Source organism: Halyomorpha halys, unplaced genomic scaffold (assembly GCF_000696795.3).
Source record: "Halyomorpha halys isolate HHAL.00 unplaced genomic scaffold, Hhal_1.1 Scaffold78.1, whole genome shotgun sequence".
NCBI lineage: Eukaryota > Metazoa > Arthropoda > Insecta > Hemiptera > Pentatomidae > Halyomorpha > Halyomorpha halys.
The window spans coordinates 1,448,372-1,462,561 of record NW_027108467.1 but is presented as its reverse complement, the minus strand read 5'-3'; the positions used below and the strand labels follow the sequence as shown (position 1 = coordinate 1,462,561).

Below are 14,190 nucleotides of genomic sequence, written 5' to 3'. Positions count from 1 at the left end.
ATTTTTAATTTTTGTTTTTTTTTTTTCTTTCAGGGAAAACTTAGCCAATGACACATACCTACTATCTCAGATGGACAATGACCAATACGTACCCATCTGGACTGTAGCGAACTTTAATCAAGTTAAAAAATTGACTACTGATATAAAATTGATTACTGAAGTCCTGAGAGGTGAGTTGAGATGAATTTTATACATTTATTTACATATTACATTTATACATAATATTATATTAGTACAAAATATTAATTGATTAATCGAATGAACAAATTTTTATAAATTACTTTATTTTTGTAGAGTCTCCCAATGTCCAAGTTGATGACGAGGGACAAAAAGTGCGTCCGAATCATAAACGCTGCATTGTGATCCTCCGAGAAATTCCAGATAGTACTCCTATAGAAGAAGTTAAGGTGAGTTTATATTTATAATTCACTTTATTTATAATCCATCTCACAGTTAAGCTAATTGAGTGCTTAACATCAGTTACTTTTCCTAATAGGTGTTTATCATCGCCACTTCTATGAAGAGTTAATGTGGTTCATCTCTTACCTTTCTGGGATTTTAAAAATACAAACTAAATGCTATTGAACTATAATTGTTGAAATCTAAAGTTGAATATTAAAATTTTAGCTGTTAAATGTTCTTTTCAAATGATTCCCGTGTAATGGTTATGTATACTTTTATTTCTAGCTCTGTATATGAATAGTACCAGGATAGCAAACCAATCAGATTTTATATTTCTAACTTCTAAAATTTTTATAATAATGAGACACCATTATTATAAAAAGCGGGTAGTCCTCTAGAATATCAGACCAAAACATTAGATCTTATAAGTGATATACTTACATAGCATCATGTGTTATAGAAACATCCAAGGAGAACTTTACCTCCATCTGATGTTAGTTCTAATAAGAATTAGTTTTTTTGCTTAGTTGTGCCCTTTTTATTCTTGCAGTGCCATATGAACAAACAACATTAGTAATTAATTTGTCCTAATATTAATTGGTACAAGCCAAAGCTTTTAAATAAAATTAGTTTAACTAGCTTGTATATTTCTACTCTGACTTTATGAGGAAAAGATGGCTGGGAGTGCAGTCATTAAGGTGATAATAAACATAAATAAATGGGATTTATTTTATTTGTGTCATTATATCAGTGTTACCAAAATTTTATTAATATTTTTTTTTTTTTACAGGGCCTATTTTCTGGAAAAGGCTGTCCAAAACTAATTTCTTGTGAATTTGCTCACAACAATTCTTGGTATGTTACGTTTGAAAATGACGAAGATGCTCAAAAAGCATATAGGTTTTTAAGAGAAGAAGTTAGAGAATTTCAGGTATTTTAAATTTAATTCTCATATTTATTTTTATATATAATATAATTATAATTAATAGTACCCCATATTTCTTCTGAAGACATAGTGTTTTAGAAGATCTAAGAAGTATTTTCATTTCATTCTTAAGTCTGAGATTACCCAGTAGTGGAGAACACTCATTGATAACAGATTCTGTGAATTGTATCAGTAGTATTAAAATATCTATTAATCATATTTAGATGTATTTTTGGCAGAAAAAAGAATTTATTAATTAAAATTGAGATTACTTGAATGAATAGTATTGATTATTGATAATTTTATATTTTAATGGTGTCTTTTTGAATTTTGTTGATATTAAATTTCTACAAAAGTAAATATTGATTGATTAATATATCAATAAAATATTAGCTGCACATCAACTTTATTTACTGGATTGTAATTTAATATTACACTAATTCTAATACCGTACTGATATAGTCAATATTATTAATTTAAAAAACAATCATTTTTATGTAAACCTACAGTAGGTGGATGAAGAATAAAAGGCTCAATTCTCAGCCATCATGAAGTCGTTATAGGCCTAAGAAATAAGTTTTAAAAAAAATTTGTTTAAAATGTTTCAGACTTCCACAAATATGTCAATGTTATAAATTATTTATTATAAGAAATATTAACCATTGTTTAACTAATAGAATGCTCTCCTAAATATCAGTGTCCAATAAATAAATATGGAAAAATTCTTATCCTAATTTAAAGTTTGCCTATATGACATGCATGTAACAAGTTAATGTAGTTGTGAAAAATAGATAATCGTTATTAATGATTGAATGCTTAATTATGTAACAACTATATAGATTCAAAAATGGTGAGGAGAAAAGTCAGGGGAATTTTTTCATGCTATTTTGTTAGATATCCTGATACAAACACAGTTTCTACTTATTGAAAAATTAAATTAATTTTGAAGAAAAAAAAATTAACAAGATAACAAATTTTGTAAGCAAACTCTAATTATTTGAGGATATTCTTCCTTAAAAGTAATGTAAAATTATTCCAATTAATGCTGTCATTATATGCCGTATGAGCATATGGTCCAGAAAAGACAATTAAAACTTAATACAGAGGTAGCGTGATGATTTTTGTGTGTGAAACACTTATCTTCAGTTTTTCATATAATTAAGATTTGTTTCAATATTTACTGTTAAACATAAAACTCATATGAAATATATATCTAATATTGAAAGAAAATAAAATGGATTTTGAAATATATGAATTGACTAACAGGTTGGGTCAAAGTCTTATAATGGGGAGGAAAATAAATATGAACGCTTGAGAGTCCGTAGGTAATTTGAAGTGGTGTTGGTATGAATGTAGTGTGCTGGAAAAGAACTTGCTGGTTTGTATGGATTCGGGAGATTTATGACTGATCCACTGGAAGGTTATGAGGTCATTAAAATTATTATCTTCTAAAAGATTCTGCCAGATTAAAATTTCTAGCTCTGTTAAGAAAGATTTATTAGTGAAAGATAAGACCCCTAGGTTGAGGTAATGTACCCGATGAGGGTAATTTTCTGTTTATTGGTATCCAAGAACCTCTACTGTTAAGTTTTTTGTAAATGTATCTTAATTTTTTGGGCACCAATTAAAGAGTACAATATTTTCAGTTTTTTGTTGAGCATCTCGTATTTATAACACACAATACCATAGAGAATCCCAAAATGAAAACTAATAATCAATAAATAGAAAAGATAGGGTCATACAAACAAGAATTAAAATTTGTAAATTAATTCATAGTTTTCAGTCAATAAAGAAACAATTACTAAATTAGCTACTCATTTGTTTTAACTTGACATTTTTCCAGTCCACATTATTTTACATTAAATCATGATTACATCAATAAGATTTATTATAAATTATTATATTCTATTTTATAAATTATAAATTCTTTATCTTAAAGTTTATTTTTTATTAAATCAAGTTGTTATAAGTTAGTGGTATATTTAAAATCTGTCATTGTTAAAAAGTTTTTATTTCAGCATCTTATTAGAGCCTGTTTTATTTTTTGTTTGGTAAATCAGGTGTCGAGTGATGCTATATTAACAAATGATTTTGAGTTAAATATTGATGTTATATCATTTTTATGTTTCTCAAAACATTTTACATATTTAGAATATATCCATTTTATTGTAGGGAAGATAGTCCGTGTGGCGGTCAATATAGGTAGAAAACAGTAAAAAAAAACAAACTATTTATAATGAGGTGTAGATAGTTGACCGTAAATTAATGCTTGAAGAAGTTTGTCGGGGGGTGCGGTCAGGAAAGAACAACATAAATAAACAAAACCATATTTATTTATTTTATGCCGACGTTTCGACCTGAGTTTCAGGTCTTCATCAGGGCTATAGAACAAAAGAGATAACAACAACATTTAGAGTAACATACAATTGAAAAGGAATAGTATACAAACAAATTTAGAATTATATAAAATATTGAATTAAATCATAAATGATAAAAAATGATAACTGATAATTGAATAGTACAAAATTTTAATTGATTGATATTTGTGGAATTGTATGGTAGTAAATTGAAAACAGTGACAGATGAAATATAATATCATGTAGGTAAGAAGATATGTATAATATAAGATATGCAAGTAGTGTTGAAGAAGGAAAAAACTATTTAATTTTAACCAATGTTCGTCCCACTTTGCTGGGCTTCATCCAGACTGTCCTGATTAAAAAGAGGTTGGCAACAACTGACCTGGTGTCTAAGTAGGACAGAGCGTTGGTAAACATACCACCACTAAGAATAACCTACTGTTATCTACTTCATACGGTTTAATATATTCTCCCAATATAAATACTTAAGATTATTGAGTAATGTATTAAGGAAATTGTGTTAATGGAGAGTCAAGAGTTATTAGTAGTCTCATTTTATGATGGATGGCATAATGAAATGTGTTGTGCACTATATTTTTAATTTATTATTACGATTTAATATTAAAAAAAAAAAAAAAAAAGGTCTTTAAGGAAAATACTTTAATTCAGTTTTTTAAGTATTTAAAAAGGACTTGATCATATTCCTTTTTAAATTTTTGTATGTTAAAATGTTCAGGGAATATAAGGGACAACAGTTCATCGTCAAGGAATCTACATGTTGCAGTTTGTTGATAGTACAACCAACTATAAATGCTAATAGTAAACTAATCAGTATGCATTGCACAACTGAAATAAGACCTTTTTTATCGCTCATGTTTGTTACTGGTCGTTAAAGAGGCTGGCCAGTGATCACTCCTCACACTCATAATTCTCCTGGTTATGGTATAAAAAATGGTATCTTACTGGTAACTAATCTATTCTAACCAGAGTAGGGGGTCAAGTTTTCATTCTGTAGGGTTGCCATTAAATAACAGTCTACTCCGTCCCCAGGGTGGATTCAAACTAGTGCTGCTATTTATTTGAGGTTGCTAAGGTGTCGCTACTCTCTTGGCTTCGAACTGCCTGTTCTAAGACTTAACTCTCCTGTTAGATCACCAACTCTAAATCTCAATTATATTTTAATAATTCATATCTTTTCTCCTAGTAGTAGACATGTTTGGTTTATCAGAATGTTGGTTTAGTTTGTGAATTTATCTGTATCATTCATTTTTTATATGCTATTTTATTTTTTTCATGATGTTATTTATGAGTTATTATTTATTAAGCTCATTTCAGCATACATATGAAGGAAGTGTGTTTTTGGTAATTTGAAAAAAAAAATATATATTTCTTACATGTTTATGTCATTAATTATGTGTATTATTTAAGTTTCTGTTAAATATTTATTGTATTATTTATACTATTTATATTCAATGTGAAATTTTCTTTTAGGGTAAGCCAATAATGGCCAGGATAAAAGCAAAGCCTATGAATAGACTACCGCTGCCGCCGGGAATCGGTGGTGGAATGGGCCTGAAGAATGGCTACAGGACACCACCGGCACCCGCTTCTACCGGGCCGGGCGTCTTTGATCCGTCCCCTTTTTCGCAGCCAGCTCAGAGGTACCTCTACTCTAATGGATCTTCCCTTCCGCACAATGTCAACTTTCCCAGCCAAGTTCAGATATATGTAAGCGGCGTGAGTATTTACATTATATCGAGTTTCAATTATGATTATTTAAATTTAATAAGAGCCATCTCCATAATGTGATGTTGTAGTGTATGTATAGAGAGAAAGAGAGGTGACTGATAAAAAGTTAATTGGAAGGAGATGGTCAAGGAGAAATAATTAATAGCTAATAACTATTTTTTCTGCGATAAATAGTCAGGGGTGTGGTCAGCAGAAAAAAAAATACACAAAACTTATTTATTTGTGCTGATGTTTCGAACTTAATTTCAGACCTTTATCAGGGCAAAACTAAAAATGAGATAACAACCCTACTAAAAAAAAAGACATATTATTTTTATTTTTATTTTATGTTTTTTCTTTTAGTTATGGGTGTTATCTCATTTTTTGTTTTTTCAGCGCTTATGAAGGCCTGAAAAATTCAGGTCAAAACATTGGCATGACTTAATAAGTATTGTTTATTTTTTGCTGACCACACCCCAGACAATCTACTCATATTAATCTACGCTTAATTATTAAAACCTCATTAACTATTTTTTCTTTCTTCATATTGTTTATATTCAACTAATCCTTGGATGCACTAAACCCTAATTTTAAGATTCATAGAAGTTATGGAATGCTAGCAGATTTTTAATTATTCAGGTTATTATAAGTTTTGGGCACAAAAATTTTTATCTCATTTTATTCCATATCCAATTATATTTCCATATAAGTTTGACTTATTAAAATTCAATCAACTGAATGAATAAATTGATTTAGGATGTTTACTGGACCTACTAGAATACCTGTAATAGTCAGAGGATCATTTGAATAAAAAGTTCTGGAATTTCATTTTTAAAAACCCTAATAATTAAAAATTTAACAAGCATAAGAATGCTAGTGAGACATCACTGGGATGAATAAAATTGTTAATTGTTGTAATATGTTTATATAATAGATATATGAATATATACTATTGTACACATGCTACATCAAGCATATCATAGTGATAGTGTGTTCATCAATTTGTAATAGTATTTAATATTGTTACAAGTGTTCCTCTATTGTAATCTAGCTTGTAAAGTAATTGTTTTTGTTAATTATGAAGTTCTATCACAACGATTTTGATAACATGAACTTTTCCTCAAAATGACCTTGGAAAATCTTTATTATTATAAAAAGGTTTTTTTGTAAAAAAAAAAAAGATGTTAAAATGGTAGGCTACCTATTATTTTTTTTAATATACTTCTTAAGATTTGAAAATTTCCAAGGTATGGTTTCTATGATCAATCGCGGTTATGTTATGTTCAGAATCATCTTATAACTTATTCAGTAAATTTTTTTTTTGTACCTAATTTTTATTGTAGGAAACTGGCTATTGTCAGTAATTATTATATCAATGTTTTATTTTTAAAACATGTTGAATTTCTTCAGTTTCAGCAACATCAACCGTTCTATCCGCCTAGTATGTTGCCAACATGGGGCCCGACGAGCCCCGCCTACTTTGATATCGGTTCTGTCTTCTCAGTGAATGGCCTCGCACCTCAAGGACCCTTTACTAAATCACATACGACAAGGTTTACTCCAAGGAACAGGTATATTATTTATTAAATATATTAAGAAAGAATTATTAAGTAGATTTTAGCTTGTTTTAATTTTAGTTTATTTACTTTTTTTTTTTTTTGTTCTGTTTTTAACAATAGCCAATAGGCTTCTAATAAGAATGATTGAATTTAAATTAATCTTTATCTCAGTAGAAAGGAACAGACAGTATATATTCAGTCAAGTGTTAGTGTATGTATAGAAAAAAGTCTCCTTATAAAATTAAGACCAGTTATAAATAAAACAAAATAGAAATTATATGATGTAATTAACCAGGAGATTAGAAAAAAGGTAATTTGGTCCTGTAGGGAAAGGACCCCAAATGCAGGCAATAATTAATATAAAAAAGTCGAGACAACAAAAAGAAGAAATAAATTCAGAAGTCCTCCCTATAAGAATAAATCATAATATTTTATTTGTAACATTTGAAATTAAATTTAAAGCAGCAGACCTTTCAACCCTTGCACAACAATGCATCCACCTAGTTACCGATTATTGCCTCCCGCCGGTAACATGCTAATGTTGGCAGAATGTGGACTCCAAAACCAAACCCTCCATCAGCCTTTACTACAATTGACAATGTTTTTGAAACTAACATCATCATCCAAATTTTTGGCGCATTTCATAGTAATTTTTTTATTGCATGTTCCGCTGAGTAAAAGTCACTATATTGAGTTTCTTGGCAAAGTTGATAAAAACTATCATTTTATCTTGTCGATTTGGACTGTACTAATGAGTAAAAAAAATTTCCAAAAAACAAAATGTATATTTTTTAATTTTACCCTCATTTCGGTCTATCTCTCAAACCTTTAGCAATTGGTTGTGCACTATATAACTTTGACCCTCATTTCGAGCTATCTCTCAAACCTTTAGCAATTGGTTGTGCACTATATAACTTTTTTATGGCCACTGATATACCATCTTATCATTTTATGTCCCTATGGAAAAACAATCCATTCCTATTCAGACACTCCTTGAAAAATTTTTTATCTCTCTGTTACCTCTAGATTTCGAGAATCAAAAGGAGTTAATAATTGTCAAAAAAATTATTGTTTTTTATTGTTACTTCTCAATAATTGAGGGCTATAATGATGATGAAATAACTCTTTTAACAGTTAATTTTATTTTTTTGTTTTACATTCATTTTATATTTTTATAATTTTCTGAATTTTTTTGTGGTAGAAAAGTTTTAATTTGTAATTAGCTATCTAATGAGTATAATGGACTCTTGTAGCTTAGTAACAATTCATATAATGGGATAAAAGTTTTATTTCTTCTTCTTTTGGTAGATAGTAGGAATATAGTGAAAGAAAGCATTTATTTGATTATTACTTACACTGGTTTATATAATTGTTCTTCGTTTGATGAAGAACTTAAAATACATAGAATCACCAGAATTAGCATGCTAATTTAAGCTTGTTTTATGATTTAGTAGGCAGAAAAAGGGTGGTGGCCTAGAAGCAAGAACATCTATGTCTGATTCTGGCATTTTGAGGAAGCCTACGAAAGAGACTGGGCGATTTGAAGGTCAGGAGACCCAGCGCCACGAAGATGATTCTTGTCGGACACCTCATTCTAAGGACCAAGCGCTACCACCTAGGTTGTTAGCTTTTTTCTTTTTAACTCATTTATTTCTATGTTAATTTTACTTATGCTAGCATTTTTAAAGTTAATTTATTATTTGATTATCTAATTTATTATTTTATTTTTAATGAGGATCAATGTGTTTTGTCAAAACATTTATTATGACTGCTTAATCATTAACCATTGAAAACAAAATATAGTTAATAACCTTCATTGGGCATTATAGATTGTGAAAACAGGCATTCACATTTTCATCTGATATTACACACATGTATTGCTATAAATTACAAACTTCTCTGTACCAGTCTAGTCCTTCGTATCAGTGTTGTACCATTCTTTTCAAATATGGACTTTTATAATCGGGAATTTCTCTTAATTATTTTGAGTCAGATAAGGGAAAAACTAACCGTCATGTTCTCACTGTCTATAAACGAAATAACCTTCAGGAGGTTTATTAAATATTAAACAGATTGGCCTTTTCTTTCGTTTTAAAAAAAAAAAATTAAACAAATTTTCTGTACTATGAATAAAATGCTTTTCTTTAAATGTTGGCACAGACCTTTTTCTATGGCAACACCCCAAGTAATCTCTTCTCTGGTTGGATCGTTAGCAATCTTTGGTAATGTAGTGGAGAGAGGAGCTTGCGCAGCCTTTCTCCACGAATTCAACTTAAACGCGGACACTAATTCCACTTTTTTACTTTTCTATTTAGTGAATATATAGTAAGGGAAAGTATTCCGATTTTGAAAAATTTCATATCGTAAGTTTTCAACGGAAGCGCATGTTATAAAGTCTAAATAAACAAATCTCACAAAATGGTGTGTTGTGCGTATGTGAACAGTCTACTTCCTATCATCCATATTGTGGAGATGTCCTAACCATTTTTGATATATTTTAATAAACATGGACACATTTATTTCCTGGAAATAGCTGGTATATTTCTTTCATTCTTGTATTTCTCTGAGAACTTACCTTTCAAACTTGTTCATTTTTTCTGGTCTGATGAGGGTCTTATATCAGTGGCTCTGCTGAATAACCTGCTTCTTAATTGTTCCTATCTCCATTGATTAGACTCTTGGTAGCTGAAATTATTGACTATATCAAAAGTTTAATCACTAACAACACATATATACACTGAGTGTTTGCACGTTTCTTTTACCTTAATGCATTCATTTTGGATTTTCACTTTGGTACCCGAACGTACAACTTCAACATTAAGTGTAATGAATCCTTTATGCTTTGAACAGACAAGAGATCTTCCAATGACGAGTACATTAGTGGGATATTCCAATATCCGGGTCATGTTATTGTTACATCCTGAGCTAATTCAGCTTGCCCCACAGTATTGGGGAGGACCGTTTCAACTAAAAGAGGAACTATTTATTAGGTCTCCTTTCTTCAGTTTATTCCGCTCATCTCGTTAGCCTGATGAGCTTAGTTGGTACCCCTAATTCTCTCATAGCTTTATATATGGTATTCCTGTTGATAATGTCGTATGTTACTTTGAAATCTATGAATAATGTCCATACAGACTAGCCAAAATCTTTTATCCCCCTCGGAGATGCAACTAACAGAAAAGATCTAGTCTACCGTAGATCTTTTCAGTCAAAAACCTCTGTGGTATTCTCCAAGTTATCTCACTAAACTTATATTCATTCATTATATTATCATATTACTGTAAAGGTCTAAGAACCAAAGGATCTCAATCAAAATGTGATGGTTAAGCTAGTGACCTGTAACACTATACGCAGGATCATAACAGCATGGAGATGATGTAGTCATCATTATCACTATGTAGTCAGAATTTCCAAAAGACGCCATAGACAGGTGAGGTCCTCTTATAGGAAGACAAGGTGTGCCTAAAGAATTCCTTCTGAACTTTAAGTTGACCAATGTAACAGTTTGCACCTAGGCGACTCCCAGAGGTTATCAGATCAGTTTTGCTATTTCTTAATGTCATAATTTTTCTGTATTTAGTTATTATATTTTTACTTTTAAATATTAATTATAATGAGATATTAAATTTCTTAATATGGTTCACTAATGTGTATTCAAACCATTATTGAGGTTTCTTGCACTCTTCCTTAGCGTCATAAACACTAAAGGCAATAAAAATGTCAAGTTCCAGTTGTCATTTTTTTTTGGTTTTTTTAATTTTTGAAGAGTTGGAACTTTTTTTACAACTATTATGATCTTTATTTTGTGATTTTCATGATATTTTTAAGGATAGTAGTTCATTACAGGTATTAGCTCACAAAATTACTCTGATTCCAGCTTTCACATGAGGTAAAAATATAAATTATGTTAATTCAGTTGCTTGTTAATTTTATTTCCTTTACTCATTTTGTAGGCTGTCAGATTTTGATTTTTCTCATTTATTTTGTTTGCGATTAATTTTTTATTTTCTAGAAATGTATTTTTTTTTTCTAGATTTGAGTTAAGTAGGTATGTAATTATTTTAAAGAAATTTGTATTGGTTGGGTAAGAGAGATTATATGTGAAAACAGGCGGAGGAGAAAAGAGGACGAAGGTGGTAGCAGAGCGCCCGGTAGCCCAGGTCCGCAGTTTGACCTTGAGGCCGATGCTTTCCCCCCGCTGCCAGGGGGCCAGGGCGGGGCCCCCCCTGAGCAGCCGCCCCCCCAACCTACGACCCACCAGTCGCCCGCTACAGCACCCGTCGTCGCAGTCGAACCCTCTGAGACCAGGTATTGGCTCCATACTCCACGGATAGCTCTTCTTTTTTATTTTTATATTATACCAAGTTTAGTTAGTTGAAATCAGTTAGTTCTAAGCATATCACATAGAACAATAAATCAACATAATTTTTGTTTTGTCTGCCTTAGTCAGTTGGTACTAATATCATTGGTTTTGATTCCCAAAATGGTTACACGATATTTCATATTTTAAGCAAAATTATTGTACTTTTTTCAATTTTTAGGGGAAAAAAAATTATAACTCTAAAACTTAATACCTGACAGAATAGCTTGTCATATTATTCTTTAAAATTTGCTACAATTTGAAACCAAAATAAGTTCTTTATGACCAATTTTCCTAAAATATCAAAACCCGTCTGCTATTTTTTGAAATATCAAAGATACTTGTTTTACAAAAGTAATAATTTAGAATGAATTTAAAGTAATTTTTATTAGCTTTTATTTCAGCACAAGAGAATTTTAGGCTCTATCATTCTCTTTAAAATGGTTAAAAACCAAATATATTCACTATTATCAATGTGTTTTATATTTTTTTTTTTTTTTTTTTAATTCTATTGAGAAGGATAAAATGAAAACTGTTCATATAGAACATAAAGAAATAATTGTTTTCAAAAACCTCTAAGTGGAAGTTATTAAAGTTTTATTGAATTGTGCCAAAATTTATATAAAATAAATTATTTTTCTCTACACCTGGTTTGCATTTTCTACTTATTCTTTTTATTTGAATTTAATTCAAACAAATAATGATTAATAACAACTGAAACAGTTTTGAAATTTTTTTTCTCAAATTTCACTTTCCCATATTTATGATCTGAAAAATTACGGACTGTCTGATACATTGACAGTGATAGTTTATTGATGAAAAATTGATAAAGTAAAGGATTTGAAGAAATTTCTCGAAATAGAAAAAAATAAGAATACTTTTGTCAATTTATAATGAGCTGCTATATTATAGGAAGTTATAAAAGAATATGACAAGCTATTCAGCTCATAGTTTTGTTTCTAACAATTGAGAAAAGTACTTATTTCTCTTAAAATCCGAATTATCGTTCTAGTTTCTAAAAAAGCAAATTTTTAAGTTACAGTTTAAAATTCATATTATAGTGTAGAAATACACAACAAAAAATTTATGCGAGGAAGATGGTCAGAGGGTGTGGTGAGTAGAGACAAATAATTGTAAGTTACTTCATTTGTGCCAACATTTTGATCTATATTTTAGGCCTTATAACAACCATAAATAAAAACAACATCGGTTATTATTATTTTTGTTTATTTAGCTCAGATGAAGGAAAAAATTTAGATCGGAACGCTGGCACTAATACAATAAGTTACACTTATTTGTGTTAATTTCTACTGATCACACCCTCCAACCATCTTTTGTATATTATCTACTTAACTATAAACATCTCATAAAAAAAAAAAAAATGTGAGGTGTTAATAATTGGTTGTTGATGGATATCAGGAGAAAATGGTTGGGGATGTGGTCAGCAAAGATATACAATTAAACAAAAATTATTTATTATTGCCAATGTTTCAACCTTAATTCATAAAAAGATAGTTATAACAAACTGGGAAATATACATAAAAGTAAATTAAGTAGATAGTAGTTGATAATATATAATATTGTAGATGTAAGAATTATGAGAATAAATAATGAAAAAAACAAAACAATGTTAAAGTTAATAAATAATAAAAAAAGTAAATAAAGATAACGAATCTTACAGATCTTTCTTTATGTTTATTTATTTATTTTCTTGAACACTGTTTTTTTTTATTTTTATGTTCCTTTGAATTAAGGTTTTATCTCCTTTTGTTTTTTCAGCCCCAATGAAGGCCTGAAATTCAGGTCGAAACATTGGCACAAATAAATAAGTTTTGTTTATTTTTGTGTGTCTGTGCTGACTGCACCTCCAATCATCTTTTCTCAAAAAAAAAAACATTTATTAAATTGACCTGCATAATTGAAAAAAATACTTTTTCTTATCGCAGAGTTTTTTAGAGTTGAATCTTTTTTTTTTTTTTTTTATGTTAATTTGTTGTTCTATTCTTTTTTTCCTTTTTATACTTTATTGGGCCTTGGTGGGTCTGTAGGTAGAAGCAAATGCTTCTTTGTAGTGTTAGTATTAATTAATGTTAATAATTGTAGTCTGAATTGTTAATTATTTTCATGACCCTCATAATTAACTATTAACTTAAAATATATGCCCTAATTTACCCGAAACTGATAAAAGAAAGTAGAATATATTAGTTCTAGTTCGTTATTTTGTAATGTATTATAAATTGGGTTGTTAATTCTCTTATTGAAAACTGAGTCAGAATTTAAATAAAATTTAGGAAATTTTTTTGTGTCGCATCTACTCTTTTAAATATTAGAATTTATTATGTAATATAGTAAAAGTAATTGCTAAGTGGTAATTGGACTGTTGGATACGATGATATGTTGGATAGGAAGCTATTGATTCTTGATATCAAGATAAGATATTCACGAATTGTTTAAGGAAATAGGTCCATGTTCTCGATCCTTCAGTATTTTAAGCTCAGTTGTTATCATCACTAATTTTTATATTGATTCATAAACCTTACACATTTTTGCTCTTGTTCTTGTGGTGTTACTAAACCTCCGTTAACGTAATTTACGTTATAGTACCAGGTATAAAATAAGAAAACTAGGAGTTTTTTTTTTTTTTTAAGATATTTATCAATCACAGATTTATATATTTAGTATTTCGAGATTTTTTATTGCGAAAAAAACTTCTTGAAATTTTGCATTTTTTCATATTATTTGCAATTCATATCAATGCCTCAGGATTTTTTATTTATGTATATTCTGTATGGTTTCTGAAGCCGACTGTATTTTTTTTTATCCGTATTTATTTCAAGAATAAGATGTATATATATA

General features: G+C 29.3%; 1 protein-coding gene across 3 annotated transcripts in view; it reads left to right on the top strand.

Moving 5' to 3' along the window:
* Larp4B (La-related protein 4B) overlaps positions 1-14,190 on the top strand; it is a gene marked incomplete at its 5' end in the record, with an annotated part of 33,870 nt that overhangs the window by 9,668 nt on the left and 10,012 nt on the right. Inside the window, 7 exon segments of one of the 3 annotated variants that reach the window (XM_014439190.2) lie at positions 34-170; positions 295-407; positions 1,193-1,333; positions 5,179-5,415; positions 6,826-6,986; positions 8,426-8,593; positions 11,085-11,282. In XM_014439190.2, coding sequence (XP_014294676.1) covers positions 34-170; positions 295-407; positions 1,193-1,333; positions 5,179-5,415; positions 6,826-6,986; positions 8,426-8,593; positions 11,085-11,282 — 1,155 coding nt within the window. 3 annotated transcript variants of the gene reach the window in all.